The sequence below is a fragment of the Falco biarmicus genome, chromosome 12, assembly GCF_023638135.1.
Source record: "Falco biarmicus isolate bFalBia1 chromosome 12, bFalBia1.pri, whole genome shotgun sequence".
Classification (NCBI taxonomy): Eukaryota; Metazoa; Chordata; class Aves; order Falconiformes; family Falconidae; genus Falco; species Falco biarmicus.
In genome coordinates, this window is record NC_079299.1 from 6975648 (window position 1) to 7003242 (window position 27595).

The window sequence follows — 27595 nt, forward strand, 5'->3', positions numbered from 1 at the left end:
GGGCTTGACAGAAAGCATCTTACCTAAACACCCGTGTGCAGAGATATGCAATACTTTGCCTTTTCAGATACCCAGGATGGAATGGAGCTGTTATTCAAAAACCTGAATAGCTGAAGCTTTAATGAGCTTTCTTCCAGAAGTCAGGTAAAACACCTTAAACACAAAGATATTAGCAAAGCAGTATTTTCAAAAGTTGCAACGAGGGTTTATACTAAATTAAAGCTTTTGTACAGTGGATATATAGTAGTAGATAAAGACAGTCAGAGCCATAAAAATGAGGCTGCAGCTTTTTCTGTTGTTGAAATAGAACGCTTTCCTTCTTATAACTGTGTGCAAAGTTTGCCATGTGTAAGTTAAGGCACATTCACGTTAGGATGTTACTTGTATGTTGGCTTGATTATCTTCACCTCCTCTTGCTCTTTTTGTGGTCTCTTGAGCTGATGTCAGTGGCTCAAATGACCGTAAAGCACAGCCACTATAACAAGAGAGAGGAAAATGGCCTATGGTTAAGTTTAGTAAAAATACCTGTAGCAAGTATGCGTGTTCCCATTTCTGGCATGAGGAAGAAAGGCTGAATTACAGAAGTCATTTTAGGATCTTTCCTGAGTGATTTAAATTTGTATCTCATCTAAGTCTCAAGACTTTTGGGATGATCTGTGCATGCCTCATTTAGGTCCAGAAATGTTATGTTCAGGCAATAAGCAAGTCAAACACAGCTAGGAGGGCAGTTTTCTCCAAACTTAGTCCTTTCTGCAGAGCACACATGGTGCAGAAGAAGCAGGCATGGTCAATGCCAAGAGTCACTCCTGCACTTACATCTACCCCGTTGACAGAAAATGCTAGGAGGAAGCCTGCATACGGTATCAGCCAAAATTACTGCCAGAAAGGGATAAGTGGCTTCTGGTTCAAGTAGCTTTGTTTGTTAGAGAATGCAATGTGGTATAAGTACATTTTTTAAAAGAAGGATAACTTTTGTTAAGTCTGCTTATAAATATACAAGCTATATAAATCCAGCATATACGTGAATACATATAACCAGCCATAATCAGTCAGAACAGAGCAGGACAGTCTCTACTGTTAACCCCTTCCCCCGCCCCCCAAAAAAGTTGAAAACAAATGCTTTAGAGCCGAGTGAACTTACATTAACAAGGTTCAATTCTATTGTTCCAGTTTTCTCAGTATCCAGTTTTCTAAACATTTCTGTGGTAGGAGAGAGATGACGGACAAGGATGAATATAGGAACTAATTGCAAAGCCTTCCCCCGCCTTGTGCTTCAGGATCAAAAAGGAATGTAGTCCCAGAATCTAAAATTCTACAGTGATCTACACCCCAACACCCCAAACCAAAGGGGCCACTCTGAAGTCACTGCACACTTGTGTGTAAGAACAAGACTGAACATGCTTCAATAGTTCAGTCTGTACCATTAACACTATTTGTCAATTTGTAAGTGGTTAGAGTTCTGTTTTTCCTTTTTCTTTTAAGTTAACATTTTGATGTTTGCATGGAAGATTAGCTCTGGTTCAGCAGCTTAAAAGGCCAATTCCTGGGTGCAGGAGGAAGCTGTGGACTGGGTTCCAGACTTACAGCTCAGCCTTGAAGTTGCCTTGGCTCCACTACAAACTTACCTGAATAACTTATCCTGGACTTGAAAACACAAAAGTCTGTCCAGTTATTAAGCGTGTACTCACTGAACAAGGTTTCCAGCCGAATCAAACACCGGATAAAGTTATCGAAGTCAATGATGAGGTCTTCATCAGCAAAACGAGCCACAATGATTTGATGTAACTGGCAGTTCAGTTTGAAACCTACAAATATGTCAAGGATTTAAAAAAGAAGAGGAACAAAAATGCAAAAAACCTCCAACCAACAAAAAAAAAAATCCTCCAACCTTACACACTGCCAGAAATTCAATTAGCTGCTTTTGCTTAAATGCTCAAAAAAGAGTTTTTGCTCCATTTTGGAAACTCCCCACACCACCTTCTGTACTTGGAGCAATTTAGAGCTGTGACTAGGTCACGTGTGGTCTTCCCGCTGCGTGTGCTCCCACACCTGCGCTCCTCTCCCCAGGGGACGGAGCCAATTCCTCCAGCTCATGGTCCTTCCCTGGTGACGACACAGCTGCCAGCCTCGGCCCGCTGAGACCCGAGATGAAGCAGTGGCTTTCTGTTTCAAATGGGTCCCTATTTCCAAAGAGTATCTAAGCTTTTGGGACAAGAAACGCTGCCTCAGTCTTGCAGCGTGACAGGAGGGGACAGCTCCATACACCCCAAGCGCGGACGTTCATTAAGATGGCTCTAGAAGATCAGCAAGTTAATTTGGGATCATATGGCTCTGTGATACCTGCCTCACTCACCCTTATAACTCAGGTTTGCTTTTCAGTGGTGGCAGAAGCAAACTGACTCAAAATTCTTTTAACATTCTTGTGAGCATCACTCCTTAATCAAGCCACTCCCATTCCCTAGGTCACAGTATCCCGGTTTTACCGGCTTATGGCAAACCCATACATACCCAGGGAGAGTGAAAGACAACAGCCTGCTGTTAGAGGACCAGGTTGTTGCAGTTACCCTGTGCTTCTCCAAAAGTTGGTCACTACAGAAAATAACTGGAAATCTGTCACTCCTTTGAGATGCTTTTAGTGTGTCTGCGTGGCAAGACACTGCTTCACAGAGGCAAGAGCCCAGGCTGAGCATCCAGATTAAAGAGAGGCCTTTCAGGTCTCGGAACAAGGATTTTTCAGCTTAAAAGTGATATACCGGAGGCTAGTGAGCATCTATCAACCCAGCTTGAAACCGATATAAACCCAAAAAGAGACAGACCAATATAAATACCTGCTGTTTCCAGTGCTCTCCTCATCTCATACGAATTCATGGTACCAGATCGATCCACATCAATTTCCCTGTAAATTTTCTGCAGAACACAAAACCCAAAGCCAAAATCTATCAATAATTCAGAGCGCGTTTTGGCTTTCGTCAGAGGAAGAACATTTTGAAATGCAGCCTGCCGTTTACTTAGGAGCATTTGCAACGTTGGTCTGAAGGACCAGGTACTTAATCTCCAAGTTCATCTAAAAGTGGCTTTAGAAAGTAAGTGGTTTTAGTGCAGCAGCCAGAGCAGATAAAGACGCCAGAGGATTCCTTGAATGCCCATGCAAAACGGCATTGTCACTACCAGAGCGGCAAGACTGACACCAGACCCATGCTGTTAAGTGGAATGGCTAAACATATTTGGACACGAGTTAAAACAGCACAGAAACCCCTCCGGGAGTAAGGCAGGAGGAGAGGCAGCCCCTCCTTCAGCCCTTCGCCCCAGCACCTGAAGGACCAGCAGTCACACCCCCGGCCTCCAAGGGACAAATCCTGGGGGACTGAGGACACAAATGCACTTTGAGCTGCAGTCTCTGCTTTGGGAAGTGTGACTGTACACACTGCACAAGGCAAATCAGCCTGCAGCCACCTCTACCTTTAATTGCATATTCTCCCAGAAGGGTCGTGTCTTACCTGGTATTTCTGAATCTTTGTCCACAGGGTGTGGAACTCCTTCAGCCCCAGTTTACCGCTCCCATCATTCTTCTTTGAGTTAAGGGAATCTCTTTGAAGGGAAGGAAAAGGCATTTGCCCTCCCTGTGCTGGGTTTACTTACATGGGCAGTTGTGACTTAATACTTAAAAAAAATAGTGCAATTATGAAAAGGATGCAAGTCCTCTCTGAAGGACTTATCCTGTTGTCCAAGACGCCTTTCTAAATAGGTAAGAGGATTGTTTCATTTAAACTGTGATCAGTTCACAAGCTCTTTCTGCTCCTCCTTTGGTAGCTCTCTGTATTTTCAATGCATGCTTAAAACAGCTGAGATGATGCCATTTTGTTCTGCATAGTTGGTTCAACACCTGCAGCTGCAGAAGCATGAGTCCTAAGTCTGGATTATAAACAGGAAAAGCTGCAGCCAAGCCTGTTATTTGGAGAAATTAAGTTCTTGCACAAACAGCTAACAAAAGAACCTGGTCATGGCATCACTCCCAAAAACTGCTAAGGAGTCCCTACGGACTGCCATATTTTACATCAAATTATAGCAGAACATCATTTTGTTTTGGTTAATTTTCCCTTATAACTATGCAATTCAACTCCCGCTGCACGGAGAAGCTGAACTATTCTTAGACCTGATCCTTCATCCTGTACTTTTGCCCTTATTCTTAAAAGTAAAAGCTCCTAAAATTCAGTGTAGCCTCTGCTTCTTGTGTTTGTTTCCCTCATTTTCTGTTTGCTAAGTCCTCAAGGCTTACAAGGCCCTTTCCAACTCCAGCCAGGTAACAGAGCAGTGAGGTGCACCCAGATGTGCCCGTTCAGACTCTGCAGCCAAGCCATTCACACCGTGCTGAGAGCCCCGTGCCTTCCCCAGCACAAACACCACTTTGTCCCCAGCTAAACCGGGACACGCAACAGCTGGGAAGACTTCAAAGCAGATCGTCCTGTCTCATAATGGATTTTCCCCACTGCCTGGGAGAATGCATGTGCCACAGTGAGCAGTGAGAGCAAGGGCTACCACTTTTAGTCAGGAGAACCAGGGTAAAACCAGCTTTTCCACCTCAGGAACCATTAGCACATCAGTATGGACCCACCACTGCAGAAGCAGCTCACCTACTTCAGCACAGGCAGAAGAATAACGTCTAGGAACAGCCTTAAAGGATACATCTAACAGGTCAACCATTACTTTGCATGTCTCAATACTAAAGCCATCAGATTTAATATCTTGGCCTGTAAAGAAAGAGCAAAAGACAGGTTTATCATTGCCTGCCGTACCACAGCACCTTCCTAAATATGGCTCCTGAGCTCCACAAGCAGCGCGCACACATCAGCCCTACGTGGGTCCGTGTCGCCGGTGGCTTCCTGTGCAACTGGTGAAAAGGCTTAGGGTGAAAGCTGGCTGTGATGCTTCCCCCAGCAAACAGCCCTGTTACTGGTTTGTGAGTGTGCTGCAGAAGCAAGGGGCAGAGAGAAGGCTTTCCTGCCCCTACTGTCCGCCTGCAAAGACAAGGGTGGACTTTTGTGGATGATGAGGACTCCTGACCTACAGAGATCAGCGGTAGGCAGCTTCATGCAAGGGAAGATCAAATCCAGCTTGGTAACCAGCAATACATCATTGCTAACTGGCTGGTGCGCACAGGCATACGACACAACCCTGGCTACCTGGTTAAGATTTCAGTTTGGAAATCAGACACTTCTTTCTCCAAGCACTTATTTCTCCAGGACTGTTTAATGGAAGGGAAAATAACGCAGAGCCAAGCTCTGAATCACTTCACAGAAAAGAAGCCCAGAGCTTCAAAGTTTCTCCTCCTCCTCAGGGACACCCCAGACCATTGGCTGGGCTACTGTTTGAATCCTGAGTGGTTCAATACTAAAGCAGTAACAACAACTCCTCTTGATTATTATCAAGCATTAATCAAATCCATCCATCCTTCCTGGCAGCCAATTCCCAGTAGTTGATGCTGGGATAAAAGCCACGCATATGCACTCTGCCAAAGCACATGTCCCGTGAAGCACACACCTTCAGCGTGGGTGCAGCCCCAGTGTTTCTGCAGCCCCCTGAAGAAGCAGGAATAGCACCTGGCTGCGGCCATATGGAGAGCCAAGCTGCAGGTCTGGGCAGAGCCCTGGGCTTTGACTCTGCCCTGGTCAGTGGTGCGCTCTGTGGTCTCACAGCCACACTGGAAACCTGCTGGTGGCCAGCTGAAGCCCCAGTTGGAGGAAGGTACTTACGTTTAGCCATGATTTTGTTCAGGATGTTGCGCAGTTCGAAGGCGGAGATCTCTGCATCCTGCGGAAAAGATGACAACAAGTTTTTCACGGTCAGCTGCAGACACCGTCTCATAAGCAGCCTCTGACTCCTTTGGACGAGTTGGCCAAGTTCAAACATCCCTTGGAATTCATTTTGCTTGGATGGAAATGCAAGTGGTAAACTCTCTCCTCCTCCCATTCCCAGGAGCACCACCAATTCCCAGGCACTGGCACACCAGGGTCTGCTCGAGCCCTTGGGCAGGTGAGAGCAGCCTGGGGAGAAGGCCCAGCCCAGCCCTCATTGCCTCCCAGAGGGACCCATGCATCTGCACCAGATGCTTTGCCCAACACACAGAATTACACACAGAGATAAAAGCCATGCCTGCAGTTCAAAGACAGTGAAGACTGTTAGCCAGAAGCGCTCACAAATCCGTTCTGGAAGCAGATGGTTACACAGATTTCTGCACGCACAATTATGCACATGCTTGAGATCTGACTCACAGCACAAGAATTAACCTCCATCCTGGGGGAGGTGTCTCTCTTACCTACTTACCCATGTTACCAGCAAGATGCTAACAGAAAAATACTCACACTTCCTGCTAGCTGTCCAAAAAGCTTTTTAAAGTTGGGTTCGATGTCATCTTCACTGATCTCGGTCTAGAAGAGAGAAACAAAGAATATGGAAAGGAGGAAATTTTCCGCCCGAGAAGGACATAATGCATTTCCTTGCCCCTAGTAAAACACAATTTAAATGGCAAAGTTGAAGGTTTTACTTTTGCTTTGATATGAATCAATTTTATTTTCAGGGGTGCCTCAAAATGCTGGTGTTGCAAACACTAAAGAATTAAAAACTTTTGCAATGGCTTTCACTAAAAAAAAAATAAAAATTAAAAAATCTTTATTTTATTGAAGAAATTACTATCAAATTCAGAACTTCACTGTTGCTGCTACTACTACTGTTGGACAAGCTGTCTTCATTTAAAGAAAAGAAAGCAAACTGTAAGTTCTTATCTTGAAAAAAAAAAAAAAAAGAAAAGAAAGAAAGAAAGAAAAAAGTCACACAGAGGGGTAGATGCATTAGTAGGCAAAACATCCCCAGCTCCAGCAAGACTAAACATATGGTGAGCCACTACTTATAGAAACAACATCACATCCAAAAACACCCCATGGCCAAAAGCTAAAGGCTAAAATCTCCTGGATTCCTGGAGAGTGAAGGGAATTTCCCACGGCTCCAGTTACCTCTGCAGAGACCACCTGGTCTCTCTAGACGGGAAGCCCAAGCTCACCACCGCTTGGGATGAAGGACAACAGGTTTCCGTTATTGCTTTATGATGTTTCCATTTGCTGGACATTCAACTATGGATATTGAAAAATCTGTTTCCAAAGTGGGGCAACAGTTCTTGACAATGCCTATGGACACACACCGCCTGCACAGGGAACTGGCACCCCAACCCCACTGATTTACAGCAAAATGATCTCCATTTAAAACATTCAAGTTAAGATATACCTCTTCAAAATTGGCCTCGATTTCATCATCTATAACCCTAGAAAGAGAAAGAAATCAATATTAAAACCAAAACAAGTCACTTATCTGGTGCTCTTCTTTCAAGTTTCAGTTAAAGAGGGATTTTTTTAGATTGCGAGAATAACAATGGGTGTTCAAAAGTCACCAGATTCACCAGCCACAGACACTTGCATACCACCAGTGAAGGCAGTATTTTGCTAGTGATGACAACAAGAGTTTTAAAACACGTTACAAACCATGCAATGTCCTGCAGAGCCACAGACAGGATTTTGGATCAGACATAACCCTTTGGGTCACTTAGTGCCACTGGCCTACAGACTTTACCCCAGGACCAGGCTCTTGGGTGCACGTCAAACTTTATCTAGTCACTTTTTTCTTTTGTGTCTTTTTTTTCCTTTAAAACAGTAAAAAAGGAGAGCCTTGAAGTCATTCAGACATGCCAGAGTGGGAGAAGTGTTTCACGCTGTCCCCCCAGCTGCTCTGGGAGCATCACACCTACAGACTGTGTAAGCACTGCTAAGGGCCCATCAAAAGCTGGATGTGCCTTCACACAACTGACATCCCAGTTTTCTCACCACTACAGAAACACACAACAAAAGATTAGAGGATAGTAGAAAGGTTTTTGCTTGCTCTGAATTAGGGAACTCAATAGGAAAGATCCCACACCCCTTCTCAAGGCTTTAGCCCAGCTGCTCTTTAAGATGTGACATGTCTAAATTTTTTCATGGCTTCACAGCTAATGGTGTGGTTTCAGCCACTTCCAATAAAACTCACTTTAATTTTATCAAAGGTATCATTTGGTTGAGCAAATATCTTGAATTTTTTTCCAGCCTGATCTCAAAGGTGTGAGATCAATTGCTGCGATCAGCGTGTTTCCAGACAGCCACAAGCACACACGTGTTTGTCTCCCAAGCGGAGAGAGAGCCCAGCCTGCTGCCCTCTGGGGCTTTCTTCTTTCCACAGACCAACCTGTGCTGGGGCACCCCGCTGTCCACCACCCAGTAACTACAAACATCTGCCCAGGTAGGGCTGGTGATAATAATCATCATCATCAGTATCAATATTTTGTTGTATTCTATGAATTCTTATTATTATTCCACTATTCCTTCCTGCTAAGTTTATTCAAACTTTCCTCAGTTGCACATGGAGCAACTAGGGACAAACAAGAACTGCTGCCACCGCATCCATGCAGGACAACCGTGCACCCCCCTCCCTGTGGGGAGCTGATGTACCCCAGGCCTGGGCTGCTCCATCCTTCCGCGCCCAAGAGAGGGACCAGGGAGGGATCAGAGCCCATGTGCCCGTACCGCTCTTACATGGTTACAAAACAGCTACATACGTGGAGTTTGCATTTTTTTCCGAGAAGACTCTCAGACAGAAATCCCCATTCTTGTTGGGTTCAAAGGTGGAGGGCACGATGATATATTCTCCTGCAGGGAGCTTGAACCGGTTCAGCACTTCTCGGAGGTTGATAAAGGTGTTTGATTTTTCTCTTGCTTTGTTGGTCAGGAAAAAGTTTTTGCTGAGATGAATATTTGTCTGTCCAGAAAACTTAAGAAAAGCAAAAGGGAAAAAAAAGCCACCAGTTTGCATACATTTTTCCCTTAGAAATTAAAAATATAATACATATGATAATTAGTTATGTACGGGGGGGGGGGGTGGGGGGGGGTGGGCAGGGGCAAAGATGTCCTTTCAACAGAAGTGAAAGGGAGGAGAGAGAAGGGTGGGTGCATCCCACCACAGTACTCCTGAGCTGCAGCTGCAAATGTGTTTTGCAGATCACCTCAATAAATCACTTGGGTCATGCTTATGTTTTGCAGATGATGATAGGCGTGTGCAGACATTTGGCAAATTCTTCCACCAACTATTTTTCTTTAAAGCAAGATGATCCATGTCCCTCTGGTCCCCAGAGCTGTTGCCACCAGGAGAATGCAGCTCAGCTCTGCCTCCAAGGTCAGGCTGCCTTAAAGCAGAGAGCCCGCTTATGGAGGGCTCCAAGAATAAAATAAACATTATGCATTATAAAAGCATATTTGGAGTGCAACATCTTCCAAAACAAACTCCTCTGCGCAGGGTCTTATAGGTAGGCTATCTCAGCTCTAGAAGCAACCATCAGGAATTTACATGGTTCAGAAACCTCCCCTTTCCTGTCCTCCCAGATTTTTTAAGAATGCAAAACCTGTCAGACCCGCTGCCATGGTGGAAGATAAAATTGCACCTTTTGGGGAAATCAGGTTTTTGGACCACTAAGGTGAGAGCTGAGTGGCTGCCAGAGTACTACTACGGCATTCAAAAGGTACATTTAAAAATTTAATTTACCAGTAGCACCATTTCTTTTCCTGATAAAACCACATTTTACATAAGAGCAGCTGGTTTGAGCATAGCCTCGGGAGCTGTGAGGTGCCCCAGCTGCTTTGCATGCACCCTCACAGGTACAGCAACCTCAACCTCACTGTTCCTCTGAGGAGCAACAGCTGGCAGGTGCCTGCAGCCCTGCCTCTCGCTGCACAGGCATCACTGCTCGGCACCCCCCCTCTGCTCCCCAGGGTGTGCATTACCTACACCTGCAGGTAGAGACAGAGAAACCAGTAAAGACAGAGCTTAGGGAAATGAAAAGAAACACCTCCTTGGACTATTTAGTTGTGTGTTGAACAGGAACTCTGCACAATCCTGAGAAAAGCAGCTGTGCTCCGGGTCGGGGAGCAGGTGTGGGTCTGGGCTGGGAGAAGACCCGTGGAAGAGCAGCTTTGGTGGGTTTGTGCAGCACAGAGAGCTCTTATCCCAACCCAAGATGCTCTGAAAATGCCACGTGGGCTCAAGGCCCCTTCCAGAATAACTGGCCTCTAACTTTAGACTCAATATTGTCCTGCAGTGAAGGAGGATCCTCTGAACCATTTCTTCCCACAAGCCATTCAGCCCCAGCTCTGCACCTTGACCACCCACGTATGGCACGTACCTCTGGGGGCACCTGCAAAGAGAAAAGGAGAGTTAGATGTTTGTTGAATGGCAGCTCCAGGGCTACTTCTTTTCACTGTTGATTAGCGGGTATATCCACACTTTTGAAAAAAGGCGGCTCCACTGGAGGGGGACTGGCTCAGCACTCAGCTCCATCCTGGAGCCGGCGAGGCTCAGCCAGGGCACAGCCCGGCTGGTCGTGGTTTCCCCTCCACCCTGCAGCCCAGTTTACATTTGTGAAGACTCTTTTCCTTTGCTATTTCTTCCCACCTTCTCTTTCCCCCTCCCACCCTTCTGACCTCTCCGCCATCAGGAGAGGAGGCAGGGGCCGAGCAAGACAGCAATGCAGTTTTCCATTTCCTTAGGGGTTCAGGGGACCTAGCTTTGCTTTAAACCTCACCTGCCTACAGAGACCAGATTCTTTGTCAGGCTTTTCCAAAGCTGGGATATTGGGAAAGCACATCTTGCATATATTGCCTACAGTTACAGAGCAACCCACAGGCAAGACGGTTTCTGCTATTTTCACTGGCAGTTGAGCACTGCTGCTTTGCAGCTCTGTATAGAATATCCTGCTTCAGGAGTTACCACAGACACATCTCTGACCCTTCAGTTCAACAGAAAGAGTTTTACAGGTGTTTTGGCTGGTTCTGCTGCTGGTTTCACACTTCCCAAGCTAGCTCAGGTGTCCCAGCGAGGGTCACGTCCCTACCACACTGCTCTCATTCTGCTGCTTTTCACCACAGCCTGGCAAGTGAAGGGGAGACTGGATTTCTGCACTTGTAATGTTTATTTTTTAAATAGTTTTTCTGCTCCTCCATTTAGAAGCACAGAATATTATAGATGTGGAAGGGGCCTCTGTAGGTCATCTGGTCCAACCCCTTATTCAAAGCAAGGCCATTATCCAAGTTAATGACATTGCTCAGGACCTTGTCCAGCCTAGGTCTGAATATCTGCAGGAATGCAGATTCCATCACCTGTCTGGGTACCTGCCCCTACGCTTGACCGCTGTTTTTATGGAGGATAATTTTCTAAACATCTAAATTTCCTTGCTGCAGCTGGTGTCCAACTCAAACCCACTGAGTTTTGATAGAAATCCCTTTGACAGAAAGTCTGAGAACTGCCCTACCCCATTTACAGGGGTACTTGCCTCATAAATCGCAAAGCCGATGGTGTGCATGTCCTCTCCCATCTTCCTCTGCCTCCGCCGGTGCTTCTGAATCAGGCCAACGAGGAAAGTGCAGCCCCCCTCAGGATCATCAGGATCCTCATCTTCTTCCTCCAGCTTGATTAAATATTGTGGATTTGTCCAGAAAGTGTCTGGGAAGTGGATTTATGCAAACTGCTCAAAAGTTTCTTTGAAAGCAATTGTGCAGATATATACTTGTCAGCTAGGGCAGAGGTGGCTCTGACTTCCAAAATCAGCTGTGAGAAGGAATAACACTCCCTCACCCCAGCCCTTACAACCACAACCAGACCCCAACCAGGGAGCCACACTTCCCAAACGCTTGCACTTTTTGGATATCAGTCCTGGATATCCCAGGTACACACTCCTCCTCCATAGGCCACCCCAAACCAGCTCTCAGAAGAAGCTCCTGGAGAAAGTACAAGTGAACTCGTAAAGGGTTTCTCAAGTTTCTCTTACTTGGGTAATTCCTGCAGCCCCCTGCAGTGGCTCCTCGCCTCCAGTTCCCATCCAGCTTCAGCAGCCTCCACTTCTTATACCTGTCGCTTGCCAGGGTGTCTGGAGTCAGATTGCAGATCTCCAGACGGGAGTAATGCCTCAAGAAGTCGTTGAAGGCCATCCTGTGGGAGACAATGCCACTGACAAGGTCTCTTTAGGATGGACAGGTTTCCTACACAACCGCCTTGTCTACCCTCCCTCTCTCCAGCTGCAATTTAGCACTGGGATTTAGGGTGAGTTTGCCCACTCATCATGGAGAGTGTACTGGGAGAGGTTACTCTGTGTGAAAAAAGCAGAGAAGACATTCCCTTCTGCCTGAATGGAAACCCAGCGATACCTACCAAAATTCCCCATCTTCATGCCTCCTGGTCAGCTGCTCCCGCACCTCAGGGTCAACACCACTCCAGTTTGGGCAGCTGAAAGACAACCCCACATGAACTACAGGGTATGGTAAAAGTCAAACCCCAATGTAGCTGTTCCAGCACAAGATTTCACTTTCTTACAGCTCCATGCAATTGCAGTACTCCACAACATCTAGCTTATAGCAGCTCCAGAGCTCTCAAACCACAGCAAAATCAAAATAGAGAGACCTGGGATATTAGACACCTTACTTCTTAGATATTCCAGGTAAGGATGAGAAGCAGAGTTTTATTTTCAGAAAGTGCTAATGCCTTGACTGAGAGTTTTATTTTAGAAAAAGCAAGACTTGGAATAAATACTGCCCAGCCACAGAGCGAGTAAACTCCAACTTTCACTGCTAACAACAGAAATGGATTTTTAAAGCCCTTTTAGAAAGTATGTTTTCAGAAGCTCACCACTGAATCCAGGCTGTTAAATAAGCAGAAACTACAGAGAGCTTTCTAGGAATCACCAACCAAATCACTGCATCTCACATGAAGGCAGGTGCTTGCACGAAGGGCGCCACATACTGCGACATCCATGTGGGAGATGACAGTGATGGGATGGCTTCTTTGAAACAGCTGAGAGCAAACATCACATCCAGATGTGACTTACAGAGGAATTTGGGGTAGGGAGAAGATGGATGGCAGCAGAAACATGACCGAAGCCCTGCAGTAAAAGCCTACGGGCAATGCACAAAACCATTGACTCACTTGTCATTCCATTTCCCAGTCCACTCCACTTCGCCCCAGGGATTTCGGATTCTGATCAGCTTTTGCACTGTTCCTCGGAAGTTGACCTGATGGGATCAGAAGTGTATGGAGAATTACCCAGGGACTCAGCACTGCGCTCTGCTCCCCTCCACCTTTTCTATAGGAATTAACGAACACGACAGAGCAACTGTCTCAGTGCTGTGTGTGACAACATAAATACACAAACATGCACTCACCTGGTCCAAAATACACGAAGTCAAACTGATTTTAAATTAGCTTCACGCACCCAAGCTTGGCCAGTGATTTACGGCACGCACAAATCAAAGCTTACGATAACAAAAATGTCTGGTTTGCACCCCTAGGAAAAAAAAAACTACCTCTGACAGGATTTTAGGCAAAGGGAATGTAAAGCTGCTACAGGACTGCCAAAGAGCGGGTACAAGGGGATGTTTCTCTCAAGTCATCATCTCTGTATAAACTGCCTTTTCACATTCAAACAACTTCCCCCCCCCCCCCCTTATATCCGTCACAGGAGATGGGATACTCTGGCCACAATCCTTTTGATCACACGAAGGCTCTGCAGCGCAGCAGTGCCAGCCTCTCCTCCTGGCCTGTTATCTGCTGATCTCTGCCCACACTGAGGCCAGGCCAGGCAAAGCTGTATGAGTTTCAGCAGGAACACCCAGTGTTCATGGGGAACACACAGCACTAATTTGAGGAAGGTGCTGGCACACCCTCCAGAGCCTGAAGCAAAGAAAACTGCACAGAGCAGCAGCAGCAGAGTCCAGAGATGATACCCCGGTGCCCAAGATGAACTCTCCTTACAAAGCCTGCGCAGATCTCCAAAGGAAAATCCTGGCTAAGTCATGCCTGTCTGTGAATTAAGGTCAACAAACTCCCTCTTTGCTGCTTTTGCTGTGAGAGGAGGACCAAATGCACACACGTAAACCTGCCTGTTAGTAGCGTCCGCCTCAGTGCAGCACGTCAGTGAACACAATTATTGGTGAAGTAACCAAAAGTCCATTACAGACGTGGAAGGATGCCACAATCTGCTTCCTTCATTTTCACTTGTCTTACCTTTGCCAGTCACCTACTCTTGGAGAGGCACTTTGCATCTGAACAAGCTGAAAAGCACGGCTCAGCAGGCATTTAAGGGACAATAATATTTTTGTTTTTGCTTGGCACACGTCTTACTATGTGTTTAAAGTATAGTGGTGCCTGCTACGCAGAAACGTGTTGAAGGGCCCGCTCACCAGCAGAGGGTAGTGTGCCCTCTGCACAGACCTTCCCACAACCCACTTGCTGGGAAATAGCAATGATTTAAAAAAAAAAAAAAAAAAAAAAAAAAAAAAAAAAAAAAGTGCTTTTGTTTTTTGTCAGCCCCCCAGGAAGTCAAGTTTGTGTTTATCAAAAACACACTAAGTCAGTATTCCTTCAGAAAGGAGAGACTCAAAACCTGATTCAGGAAGATGGGTGATACTCAAGAATTTGCAACACTGAAGATGAATTTGTGGCTGCTGCAGCCCGGGAAGGACAACGCACAAAGCTTGCTGCATTTCATCCCTTTGGGGTGGCACACCTACCTCCTCTGCCCCGGTGACTGAGTATGCGTGTCCCTTCACCAGCTTCTGGGAAGTGACTGCCTCCGTCTCCGCCGCACTGGTGATCTGGAGGAGCAAAGAAAGCAGGTGAGCATGGCTTTCCACGTGCAGGGGATTCAACAGAGCAAAGCTTCTCCTTCCAAAGGAGCTTTAATCTCACTGGGAGGCTGCAGTGGGGCTTTAGCTGTTGCACAGAGGCAAAAAGAGGGATCTGTGTGACAGAGCAAGGGGAGGGGCAGGCAGCATGCACAGTGGTGCTGGAGCCCCAGGGCCCACATTTGTGGCATGGGGTACACACCAGAATCCCTGCACCAGAGCAAAGCTCCCTCCTGGCTCCAAAACACTTGGCGTGGGGCATCCCCTCTTGTGCATCTCCAAACGCTGCACAAAGGGGATACACACAATGAACTCCATGCTCTCAAGGGACCAGGAAGGAACACAGAGGGCGATCAGCCTGAGGCTGCTCAGGTGTCACCAGGGATCACACCCAGGTCCAGCAAGCCCCGGTGCTTTGCTTTGAGGTCAAAACACCCCCTTGAGTTCCACGGTGGGGTGGGAGTTTCCCTTCCTTTCCCCAGCACCTCCACCCCACGATCTGCCATGCAGGGGAGCAAGGGAAAAGGCTGCGCTTTGGATGCCATTTGTACCCGAACGCATATCACCCTCTCACTTTTTCACTGCCATTACAATACTCGGGCAGTGTGGCCCATAAACACTGCAGAGAAAAGTCACTTCTTGCTAGGAAGCGACTGCTTGACATCTTGCTGTAATAATGCTTAACTCTCCATGAAATATATGGTTGTCATTGCCTTCCCACCTTTTCAGAAAGCATGTAATCTTTAAACAAGCCTATTTGAAGCTTAAAAAAAAAAAAAAAGAGGGTGGGATCAAGCAGGCTGGATTCCTGCCCTATTACTGTCCCACAGCGCACTGTCCATGAAACAAACTCTGTGTCCCCATTTCTCTCATAGAAGAGAAGGAAAGATTTTTACAGGATTTTTTCAAAGGCTAAACTCACTGATGATTTCTTTACAATACAGAAAGTATCAGTGCTTACCAACAAGGGACTATATTTACTTCTCCCCACCCCTGACAAGAGATTTGTATCACTCTGGGGCAAAAATCCAGATGTCAGATCCTTATCTAAATGCAAACGAGTAAAACAGGCCTCAAAAAAGTGCTGCGAAGTCGAACACTGACATTAACCAAGTACTTTTCCTGCTGTGAAGCTTCCCTCTCCTGTGACTGATTTAACTCGAAAAATGGGAGGAAACATTTAAATTTATACTATGAATGGAGTTCCTGTAAACAGCTTACCTTCCCTTTAGACATAACTAAGATGTAATCTCATTTGGGAGTAGGGTGATTACCACAATAACGATACTTAGACTCCTATCAGTAAAGCTACAAGCGATGCTGAATCCTTGCAGGCAGGGCCAAAGATCCTATTTTCCTTCTTATGCAGGTTCAGCTTTTGACGACGTGGTTTCTCATAAAGCCTTTTAAAGGCCTGGCAACAGTCTGAGCCTCCCTGCTTCAAGAACAGAGCCCAGATATTTTGGGAACGTTTTGGTACAATTTGTGCGACAAACAGGCTCCAGCAAGGACGGCGGTTGCCACCTCTGAGCACCTGACCGCAGGAGCCACCAGCAGCAGCTTTCTGTCCAAACCCACTCAGCCCGTACCAACCTGTGGCCAAGCTACAGGCTTTCTTGAGAACAAAGAAGTACATCAGGACCCATACTGAGTTCCCTGTACGATTCATTACCATGAACCTATGAAACAGTACGAGCTTGAGGTCTCAAGGAAGAAACACAAGTGGGGCAACAAGCTTTTACACACAAACTAAGGAAGTCTACATTTCAACCTAACCCCTCAGAAGAGCACGTGCCTGGGCCACACTCTTGGGTCACATTCTCCAGACACAAGGTAGAGCAGAGAACCATAGGCAGAGGGGATCAGCACCCTTTGCGTGCACGTCCTGAGGATGGAGCAGGGGTCCACCCCGCAACTGCCCACGTGCACAGCAAGAGCCAAGAGTCCAGCAATAAGCCCGCTAACTCACGTCAATGGAGCAGCCAAGGAGAGAGCCCTTCTGAAGTGCCTTCTGAATGATTCTGAAGAGGTTGGGTGGTGCCTTCTGCAGCTCATACCATTCTGCAATTCCACCGGTGAAGTCCTCAAAGCCTTCAGTGGTGGTGCCACCAGAAAGAGACTCGTATGATCCATTCAGCCTGCATGAAAAGGGATACACGCATACACAATCATCAGGCTCCCTATTCTCCTCTTGGAGAAAGGCACTCAGTTGTGCCAGCTATCACAGCACTTCTGCTTTCAACAGCACCACAGCAGCTACAAACATGCCTTCCATTCAGTTCTGCTTCTTAGACCTCTGTATTTGGAAAGCCCAGCATAAAATCTTATATGATCACGCATACAGGTTGCAGGTCCAGTCTTATCAACGACAAAAATCATGAAGACTATCTGAAGAAAAATTAGTATTAAAAATATCAAGACCGAGCAATTTGCCTCTCTAGTTCCACAGTCTTTTAATTCCTTTAACAATTATGGGTCCTATTTTCAGTTGATCCAAATTAGCTCAGTTTCTTAAGTCAATCGAAAATAGTAATGTTAGGCAGAATTTCTCCATGGCCATCCCAAAACTGGAAATTCAGATCTGAGCATCTTCACTTTAAACAGAGACATGTGGACTAGCATGCTTTGTACACTGAAGCACTGCAGTTGCAAGCCCTCACAGGTGCACAGAGCACATGAAATGGAGCTTCCCAGGCCCCAGTGACAGGTGACAGCACTCTAGGAACAGCCTTGCCATGAGACTCAAGACCTATTTTTCTTGGCTAGCAACAAAGCCAATGTGTTTGGCTACTTGTCTTAAGCACCTGTCAGCAAAGCTTTACTAAAGCAGCCGTTGTGGGATACCCCAGAATTTGTAAAGGCTAGTAATTGGGCTGACATTTTAAACACATGGTATCCATGCAGCTGAGGATTCTATGGGGATGCAGAAGCATTGGGAGATTCGAGTGGTGTGAAAGCCCAGCCTGGACTCACTTGGCGTAGGCCTTCTCCAGCAGCGCGCTCCAGAACTCACTGCCCTCCGCCGAGTGCACGAAGAGCAGCTCCCCGTTCTTGGTGGGCAGCCTGTCGTCCACTACAACATCCACCCACTCCCCGTACTGCCAGAACTGGAAAGAGCACAAACATCTCATCACCGCCCTGTGCTGTGCACTCAGGTCACCAGGACTTTCATCTGCTAACACCGATTTCCTAGAACAAAACCAATCCCCCTCAACAGTAAGCTTCGCCCACCCTGTTCAGGGATGCAGGTCCTCAGTGGGATCTGCTGATGGAGGAAGGACCACAAAGACAGCCTCTGCTCCCAGCTCTTTGGTTAGCGCTCCTCTTTCTTCTACCACCACTACCCTTCTTGGGTGTCTGTTTTTCTGCCTGGCTCTTTGAGGTCCCTCAAAGCTTTCCAGGAAACATCACATATGAAGACATAGCCGGCCACACCAGTCCCTGGTCAAGCACTGGGGGGTGGGTGGGGGGGGAAGGCTGTTTTCCACCTACCTGGAAGTGGAAAATTCCTGCATATTTATTCTGGAAGCTCTGGTCTTTAGGAACAACACGGGCCAGAATTTCTTCATTCAGGGTAAGAGAGGCAATAGCAGCCAAGAGCCAACAGTCTCCTATAAAAAAAAAGAAAGAAACAAGGAGACACCATTCATTATTCAAACTTTATTCCTTAGATTTTGTATGGCATAGAGATTGCGCATTATGACCACCAACCCCTTCAGCTGTGATGGGATGATCCCTCCCATCACTTTACCTCTAATGCAGATCAAATGTGTGTACACAAAAGCCCACCATCTCCGGGGAAGTGTTTTCTCAAGACCAAAGCAATAAAAAAAAGCAAAAGCAGGCTTTTTTATGACAGTTATTACCCATGCTGGGACTATTTGGAAAAAAAACCTCAATTCAATTGAGTGTCTACAGGTTAGGAAGCAGCAAGGGGAAAAGGCAAAGAGCAGGGCCGGTGGGCACATGCAGGTACTCGGTGCAGTTACTCCTCAAAAGGCCAGTGTTTTCTGAAGCATAGGTGGTTTTCCTTTCCCCCCTCCATGTTTAATAAATGCCTGTTGACTTGCCATCCAGAGACCTATCCTATGGACAAGCTCCCTTTAAGGTCCCTAGCCAGCCTCCTACCAAACAGGAGCTCCTTTCACCTTGTGCATCTCTGGAGACTCTTACCAGAGGCCTCTGTTTAGTCCCACATCTCCTCTCTGGTGCTAGTTGCCGGAGAGTCAGGCAAGCTCTGAAGGCAGGCACTGTTCCCCAGTCCCAAACACCTCTTTCCCCTTGCTGGGATGGAGCCAACATACACCAAGCTTGCACGCTGCAGCCTCGGGGCCCACGCAGTCTGGATAGTATTTTTCCACACCACCTCCTACCAAGCAGAGGGAGGAGGAGACCACAACTGCATAAACATTACCTCTATTTTTGTAATTATTTTCAGCAACCAGTGTTACTTTAACAGAGTGGTTACCTTTCTGCTTAGCCACGGGCCTCCTGCAGCCCATTAGCAAGGTGGTTAGAGATTTAAAGAGCCAGCCAGATCTGACTCCCACAGCCCAACACAAAACTCCTCATTACCACAACCAGATCTGCTGTTGCCTGGCTTTGTGATCACAGAGAAGTTGGGATTACACAGCAGATCCCCAAAATGGTTCTGCAGTACCTGTAGGATTGCAGGTTCAAGAAACATAAACCAGCTGCAGCTGCTAGCAAGTCAGAGGCCAGCAAAGCAGCCATCTCCATACATCCAGCTCTGTCCTACAGGAAAAGGGTCAAAAGCTCACAGGTGAGAAGCTGGGATCCAAATGGGAGAGTCTCAGGGAAGGTTAACTCTAAAGCAGCAGCTCTTGAGGGCCACTCTCTGGCACCAACCCATCCTGCTCAGTGCCAGGATGCACAGTGCACAGGCAACCTGCAGGCTGCCCCACTCTTCTCTTTGCAGCTGGTCCCCAGCAGCAGCTCTGTGAATGACATTTATCCTATGGCCCTTTTCACGTTTCGTGAAAGGTGGAAGATGTGAAAGCACAGGATAATTTCAAAACTTGAGATGCTTTTACTGTTTTGGAACCTGGAGGGGAAGAACTGAATGTAGAACTTTCCCTTCAGCTCTGCCTCTGGCTGCTTGTACTGCAATGGAGAAATTATCGTGTCAGAGAAGATTTTCAGACAGGAAAGTCATCCTGCCATTCTCTGTGACAGATTATGAAATAACGAGGATGTTCCCCTCCCTCCTCTGCGATAGCACATCCATCTCACCCTGCAAAACACCAACTCTTCTTACAGCCCCCTTCATCTCGTTGGGAGCCTCTTCCCCGGGAGCCACGTACCCTCTGGTGCCTTCCAAGGCACCACCAAGCCCAAAAAACGTGCTTGCTGGGAAAGAGACTGGGGTCAGGGAATACTAAGAGACATTTTTAGATGGGCCACTCTACAATTAACAGTATGATCCCCTGCCCTTCAGCCACGTGAGGGCTTTAGCAGTTACCCTTCACAGCAATTCTCCTTACAGAGGAGGACGCTGAAGGGCTCTGCAAACAAACCCTTTGGTCAAAAGGCAACAACAGGACTTCAGCTTCAGATCAGCTTAGATCTGTGCTCTCCCACACACAGCCTGACCATGCAAAGTTATTTTTGTGGGTTCTTCTTTGGGTTTTTTTTTTTTTGTTTTTTTTTTTTTTTTACTTCAGGCAAACCTGACATCAGATAATCACTTGGGAGTGACTGCCCAGAGATTCCTTCTGTGCTGAGGATCCTTGTTTTTATTAAGTCTCCAAAACAGGTAGCTTCTGAACAAGAGTTGGGGTTCTTGAAGTCCAAGGCAAAACTCCGTGCTAGAGAACAGCCCTGGCACTTTGACTGGGGCTTTTGTGGGGTCAGGCTGAATTAATATCATACTACGTCTGAATTAGTATCATATTGGCTCCACTCCTTCCCTGTTTTTCTCCCACTGGCAGTCATCACACTGCAAGTCAACTAATTAACCCAGACAAAAAAAAAAAAAAAAAAAGTCCTTCTGCTGCCTTACTGAGTTAAAGGAGGTCACAGCTTGTGACAGCACTCTTCTGGGTCAAGAGACCAGTGGGTTATTATTTGGCAGCAGAAATATCCTGTGTCAGAGACATTGCGGGAAAAGGGGATGGATGTAAACATACATGTGCACTGGACCAGCACACACCACAGGGGAGCTGAGCACTCTCCACCAATGCCCCAGCACTGCACATACGCAGATAACCCTTGCCAACCCCACAAACGTTTGTCTTCTAGCACCCAGGAGCCACTGGGTGTTTAAGACCAACAAAATCCTAAAAGAAAAAGGAAAAGAGCAGGGATCTTCATTCTCCTTGCTGCACCACTGTGTTCCTGTTCCGGTAGGAACAATAATTCCCACCTGGGAAAAGTTACCAAGCCTTACTGAGACTCTTAACTTTTAACAAACAGCAATCTCAAAGCACCCTGCACACTGGGAAGAGGCATGAGACACCACAAATATACAAACTGATAGGCTAACCGGTCTCATGTCAGCACAAAGGCCAAATAACTGATAACCCACAGCGGAACAGCCCCAGCACACACACCCCATGCTCTGTAAGGCTTCTACAGACAGACAGGTGCCGATCAGAGGCGAAGTGAGTCTCTGGCATCCCAGATCTACCCTAGCTAGACTAAAGCCAGTACATGCATGCTTGCCTAGATGTCCTGGTTTCAGTTGGGATAGAGTTAACTTTCCTCTCAGTAACTGGTGCAGTGCTGTGGTTTGGATTTGGTGTCAGAACAACCAGTGCTGGCTGGCTCAGATGGCAGCTGTCCCACCATTCTTCCAAACAAATATTAGCATTTCTATTTCAGAAACAAGGCAGGGGCTGGGTGGGCAGGCAGACAGCAGCACAGAAACAATAAATGAACAACTCAATGTGACCACAGTAGCTCAGGAAGCTTTGGTCAAAAGATCTGCTTAGGCATCTAGATTAAGAGCACACCCCTTTCGATGCTATAATACACCTTTGAATCAGATTTCCTCTGTAGATAAGAAGCACTGAAGTTCAACGAGGAGAAACTCCTCCCAGAGGACCTCTAAGGCCATAAGCAGAATATAAAGAATTTCCTTTACTATCTAGCTGTCCCATCAAGGCAGACATAAAGAGAAAGAAACGGCAAACTTTGTTGCAAAATCTCTCTGCTGAACTTTATACTGGTTTCTAAGGAGAATTTGGTGTCAGACAAACATAGATGTTAACTTGGACAACTCTGGGCAGGGTCTTCTTGAGGTTAAAAGGCAGGTGCAGCATATACAGGAGACACATCACCCTTTGGTCTCCACATTTAAAAGTGCTCAGCAGTCAGGATATCATCTCTCCCTTTCTGAACAGCCATTACTAAAAGCAGACCTGATAATTCAAAGTCTGGATGAGAACAGATCTTGTGACAATACCTGGAGTTTTAGGCTGCACTAAATAAGCCTGAGCAGGGTCTTTACCAAATAGACTTAACTATAAGAACTGGTATTTTTGTATGGCTCTTGTCAGCGACTTTCCTTTGATAGTGAAGTCCAAGGGGAAGGTAACAGACAGGTTACTTCTATGAAGAATTTGAAAGAAGTGTTAGCAGGGCTAGGTTAATCATGGAGAATTTTTGTAAATGCACAAAAAAATAGGCAGAACAACATTACCAGAAAAGAGGATATAGCAGGTTGTGAGCTCATTTATATTAACAAGTACTATTTTTCCTGCCATACTTCCTTTTTGCTACTATCAGTGTTTTACTTCTTTCTATATATCCATCTCTGCGTTTACCCAATCTCCATCTACAAACAAGAACGTTATAAAAAAATGTAATTGCAAATCAAGCATAAATAGCCAGAAGGGCTTAAAGTTGGCCATTCACAGAATCCCAGAATGATCAGGGTTGGAAGGTACCTCTGGAGATCATCTAGTCCAACCCCTGCTGAAGCAGGTTCTCCTAGAGCAAGTTGCACAGTCGCATCCAGGCAGGTTTGAATGTCTCCAGAGCAGGAGACCCCACAGCCTCTCTGGGCAGCCTGTCCCAGGGCTCTGCCACCCTCAAGGTAAAGACGTTCTTCCTAATATTCAGAAGGAACCTCCTGTGCTGCAGTCTGTGCCCGTTACCCCTTGTCCTGTCACTGGGCACCACTGAACAGAGCCTGGCCCCGTCCCCTTGACACTCGCCCTGAAGACATTTGTATGCATCGATAAGACCTCCCTCGGCCTTCTCCAGGCTGAACAGCCCCAGCGCTCTCAGCCTTTCCTCAGCAGGGAGATGCTCCAGCCCCCTCATCATCTTCACAGCCCCCCGCTGGACCCTCTCCAGTAGCTCCCCGTCTCCCTTGACCTGGGGAGCCCAGCACTGGGCACAGCACTCCAGATGCAGCCTCAGTAGAGGGGGAGGATCACCTCCCTTAACCTGGAGAGCAAAGACAAGCAAAGCATCCCCGTGAAGTGCCTGGAGGGCTGTGAGCGAGCTCCTCTGATCACTGCACAGCCTATAAGAGTATGGGGTCAAAACAAAAATGTACATTCAGCCAATTGCAGACACCTCATTATTTTAAAACACCCATAGCTATAAATTAACAGCTACTGAATGTATTTATATTAATACTGTGGGACTTCAGGAAGTTTTCTGGTTAGAAACATGAGGCTGTGGCAACCCACTTACAGTAGAGTGGTTTCCAGGGTAAGCCAGCCATGCACCTCATTTTCTAAATTCATCCTATTCAATTCATTATTTTTCCACACATTTTTGTGCAAGGAGGAGACCCCTGCACCTAACAGCAGATGACAGATACTGCGCTGTGTACACCCCAGTGTTGTGATACCATAGTGATATCCCCTCCAAAGAAGGTGGTTAAGGGTGAATATGCTTCCTCTCAGCAGCAGCTTTGGTTCCTCCCCTCAGCTGTAATGAGTCACCACATCCCATGTGTTACCCTTCTGAGCCAAATACCATCGCTGACTTCAGATCTGATACTGCAAAATGAAGTTCAAATATTTGCCTTTAAAAGTTTCTCCTAAAAAGCCACAAAACCAGAATAAAGGATAATCCAAAGCCCAAAGGGCAGAATTTTCATGTCTGGAGAACCTAATGAACTGCCACCTTGGTGAGGGGACAATATTTTCTGCACTAATGATCAGCTATGCCTCTTATTCATGGCAGTATCTTATAACCCAGGTCAAAACCAATGAAAAAAATTTACAGGCTGCACCTGGCCTACAGACCAAAGGCTCTTGGGCTGAAAGGCACATCTGTACGACTGCTCATGAGCCGAGCTGTTCGATTACACATCACCTGCCAAGAAGCCTGTTGCAGCAGTGATGGGTGCGCGTGCTTTGGGTGCCTCATCTGTTCCTGCAGTACTCCAAGATGTTCTGAATAGCTTACCAACAGCCATGAAACTCCACTTGGATACAGGTCTGTTGTTTTGTGATCAAGCCTTTTCGGGGATAAATAAGACTACAAAAGCTTCCTGTGAGAAAAAGCAACATGATAAAAAGTACAGGGTTTTGAAAGCAGCTGACATCTTCCAGTGCAATCTTCTCTGTAACATCTTAAAATGTGATGGGACATCAGTGTTGGCACACAAAGTTCAAATAAATGAAAGCCTAAGCTAATGTATTGATACAAATGCTGGTGTCAGATGAGGCAGTGGCAAAAAAAAAAAAAAAGGTGCATTTGTATAGCACATCTGCTAGCCTCATTGTGTGAAAAAGCAGAGATTCAGTACAGGCTCTTAATAACTCAACAGCTATACAGACCAAAGATCAATAGCATCTAATTTTTAATCAACCACTGAACTATCACACAATACCAAAAGCCTGCCCAGATTCACAAGAAGATAGTGAGGCAAGTTATCACAGTACTCAGTCATGGCAAAAACAGTAATACAACCAAGAACACTAACAACCTCCTATTCAAATAATTGTTTCAGGAGGTAAAATACCACCAGCTGTGAATCAGTTCATATCCTTTGGTGATATCATTCAACCTCATGAGAACATCAGACTGCTGCAGACTATTAAGGCAACAAATGCTTTCAACAATTTAAAACAAGGTTTGGCATTAGGAACAGCAAATCCACAACTTGAAAATGAAATTAAAAATTTTTCATTCCAGTGGTCTTGCTGCCACAAGGTCTCGATAGAAAAGCTGGAAGCCTGCAGAAGGCAGAAAGCAATGAAGTGCCTTTAGAAGCCAGCATCTCTACAAAATGCCTCTAATTTCAAGTTGAACAACTTCTTAGCTGTAAAGCTTCACAATAAATAAAAAGGAAAAATGTCTGTCATGCGTGTTAAACACCATGACATGCTTTATGCCAAAATAGTCATCGTGGGAGACATGATATCGGGCAGAGAGAACACACAATGGAAGCTGGTGACATGCCGAGAACTCCACCCATGACACAACCGAGCCTAATCCATGCCACAAATAATACTGGGGCACAAGGAGAACTAAACTGACAATCTAAGTATTTTTTATTGTCAGGACTTTTTATACAAATTGTATCTAGTTGTTAAAGCACTAAATAACTTCAGAAAGAAAACATGAGCACAAAATACATGAAATAAGCTTCCCTATCCACCGTATTTTTAGATATGAAAACACAAATGAAAGCAGCAGGACTAGAAGCCAAGAAGCCCCAACAAGACTAATATTATGCTGATACAAAGCAAACAGAACCTCATTCCTTTGCCAACCCTGCTGCAAAAGCACAACACACGGCACATATTAGTCACGTTTCCCTACACTGAGAGCTTTCCCTCAACCCTGCTGTCAGTCTAGCCTAAATCCCTCTTCCCACAGTCATGGAATAAATAGGAAACTCGCTGCTTCCACTTCAGCTTATTTCCTCTCACATCCCCGCAGCTGTCCTCCTCACCAGCCTCCATGCTGCCTTCTGGGAGGACAGGCACAGAGGCACTCACCTAAAACCCCTTCTGGCAGGCAAGGCAGGAGAGAGCCTGCGAGAGCGGGATGCACAGCCAAGTTAAGCCACTTGCTTCCCGCTGGCCCCTGGGGGCTTCCTCGGAGCTCCCAAGGCTCCTCTGGAGCGGCTGACCAAGGGGCTGTCATTGCACAAAGCGAGTGGCAGCCATGGCAAAAGCAGAGGGCTCACAGACCGGCCCATCCCTCCTGCCATACCCCAGTTTTGTTTTCCTCGAGAGTTGGTGAGCAGCAGGGAATCCCTCCATGTAATTTGTTTTCTCTGCACTGCATCTTTCCAGGTTTCAGGGGTTCCCTCCCGCTTGGCAGCACACTCTCCCACTGGGGAAAGGAATGCCCTGCCTCACATGCAACTGCTCTTCTAAGCAGACTGTTAAAGGCAGAAATTAGTCAGACTGCTCTCAGGCACAAGGATGTGAACATGAAAGGAAGTGGCAGTGATCAGAAAAGCCATCAGGAAACCAGCCTGTGTCATGCCTGCTTGGTGCACACAGCCAGGCCGCGCTCAGTGGCCAAACGCACAGGGTCCCAAACTGCAAACACCAAGGAAAGGCAAGAAATGTCCGATTCCATATGAAAAGAAGTAGTAGGATGCAAAAAGATGTATTTACTGAGTGAGTTACAGCCTGGTACAAACTGTGGTGGGAAAACCCAGCTTTCTGCTTCCACCTTACCTAATGCCCCTTGGCAGATGTCCGTGCGAGTGGCTCCACCAGCTATGAACTGGGGGCTGGAACACAGCTCCTGGGAACAAAACAAGCCTCATATTACATATATCCACAGGTAAGAGAGGGGACAGGGCCCCACCGGCAGCAAATTTAAACAAGCGACTGAGCACGGTGATGAACACCACAGAGATGGAGCAGGTCAGGAACGAGTGTGGGCACCAGGCACACCAGGAGCGGTGAGAACGTGAGCTAGTGACCAAAGCTTGTGGGCAGCCACCTCACTTCACAGTACGTGCCAGGAGGACCACTGTGTTTTCACACACGTGCACACACCACGCTGCTATTACCTCCCTGCCACTGACTACGTCTTTCGGAAGCGCCTAGGTACCGCAGAGTCCACCTGAACCCCAGAGCTGCTTTGGCCAGACAGGGCTGCTTCGGTAGCCAGGGGCTGAGCCAGGGCTCGGAAAGGAAACCTCCACATGGCAGCCAGCTCATCTCTGCTGAGGCAAAGAGTTATCCCAAGTGACAGCCCCGAGTGCTACCCAAAGCAAGTGCTTTGTCTGTATGGAGAGTTCAGGATGGAAAGACAAATGGGTTTTTTGCAGATTGTCTTCCAGATGGAGCATGTCACCCCACCAGCCCAAGGGACAGCCCCAGCCCCACAGCGCGGGTGCACCGGGGACTCGCAGCCACCGGGGGGGCTCCGACGGCGGGTCCCAGCCCGAGGCCGCCCGCACTCAGCAGCCGCGCCCCGACCCGCCGCCGGTACCCGTGTCGGCCGGAGGAACGCGGCTCCGGGCGAGCCAGGAGGGAGCAGGGGGAGCGCAATCGGCACACGCACAGCCCCCGGCAGAACGACATCAAACCCCATTTAAGTGGGGAGAAAAGCCGGGTGAAAAGGCGGAAGGATGCGGCCGCCGCCGCCCTACCGTGGGTCTGCGCCAGACGACACCCTGCGTCTTGTAGGAGCTGGGCCCCAGCTCCCGGTAGCCGAGGGCGGTGGGGCCGGCGGGGAAGGAGGGGTCCTGGAAGAGCCGCCCCGCCCGCAGGCACTCCTGCCGCAGCGCCCCGAAGTCCTGGCCCAGGTAGGGCACGGCCTGGCCGTGCCGCCCCGCACCCGCCGCCGCCGCCCGCTCCTTCGCCAGCGCCGCCGCCATCCCCGCCATGGCCGCGCCCCGCCCGCGGCCCGCTCTGCTCGGGTCCCCCGCGCCGGGAGCCACCCGCCCCCGCCGAGCC

The 27595-nt window shown here is 47.3% G+C and overlaps 1 protein-coding gene across 2 annotated transcripts; it reads right to left on the reverse strand.

The window, feature by feature from the left end:
- Positions 1–103: 103 nt before the first annotated feature.
- LOC130157704 (calpain-2 catalytic subunit) lies at positions 104–27595 on the reverse strand. Of its 2 annotated transcripts, XM_056357605.1 has the most exons (21): positions 27289–27595; positions 26363–26432; positions 18231–18349; positions 17712–17845; positions 16708–16876; positions 14625–14708; positions 13042–13127; positions 12271–12345; positions 11891–12051; positions 11396–11565; positions 10250–10261; positions 8633–8844; positions 7276–7312; positions 6360–6425; positions 5751–5808; positions 4684–4748; positions 3498–3566; positions 2829–2907; positions 1689–1805; positions 1142–1200; positions 104–475 (listed from the first exon to the last, which is right to left on the reverse strand). In XM_056357605.1, the coding sequence occupies exons 1-21, from the start codon at positions 27523–27525 to the stop codon at positions 452–454; spliced, it is 2103 nt and encodes a 700-aa protein (XP_056213580.1). In that variant the 5' UTR covers positions 27526–27595; the 3' UTR covers positions 104–451. The 2 variants fall into 2 exon arrangements, with proteins under 2 accessions (XP_056213580.1, XP_056213581.1); XM_056357606.1 differs by lacking the exon at positions 10250–10261 and having other exon boundaries at positions 11384–11565.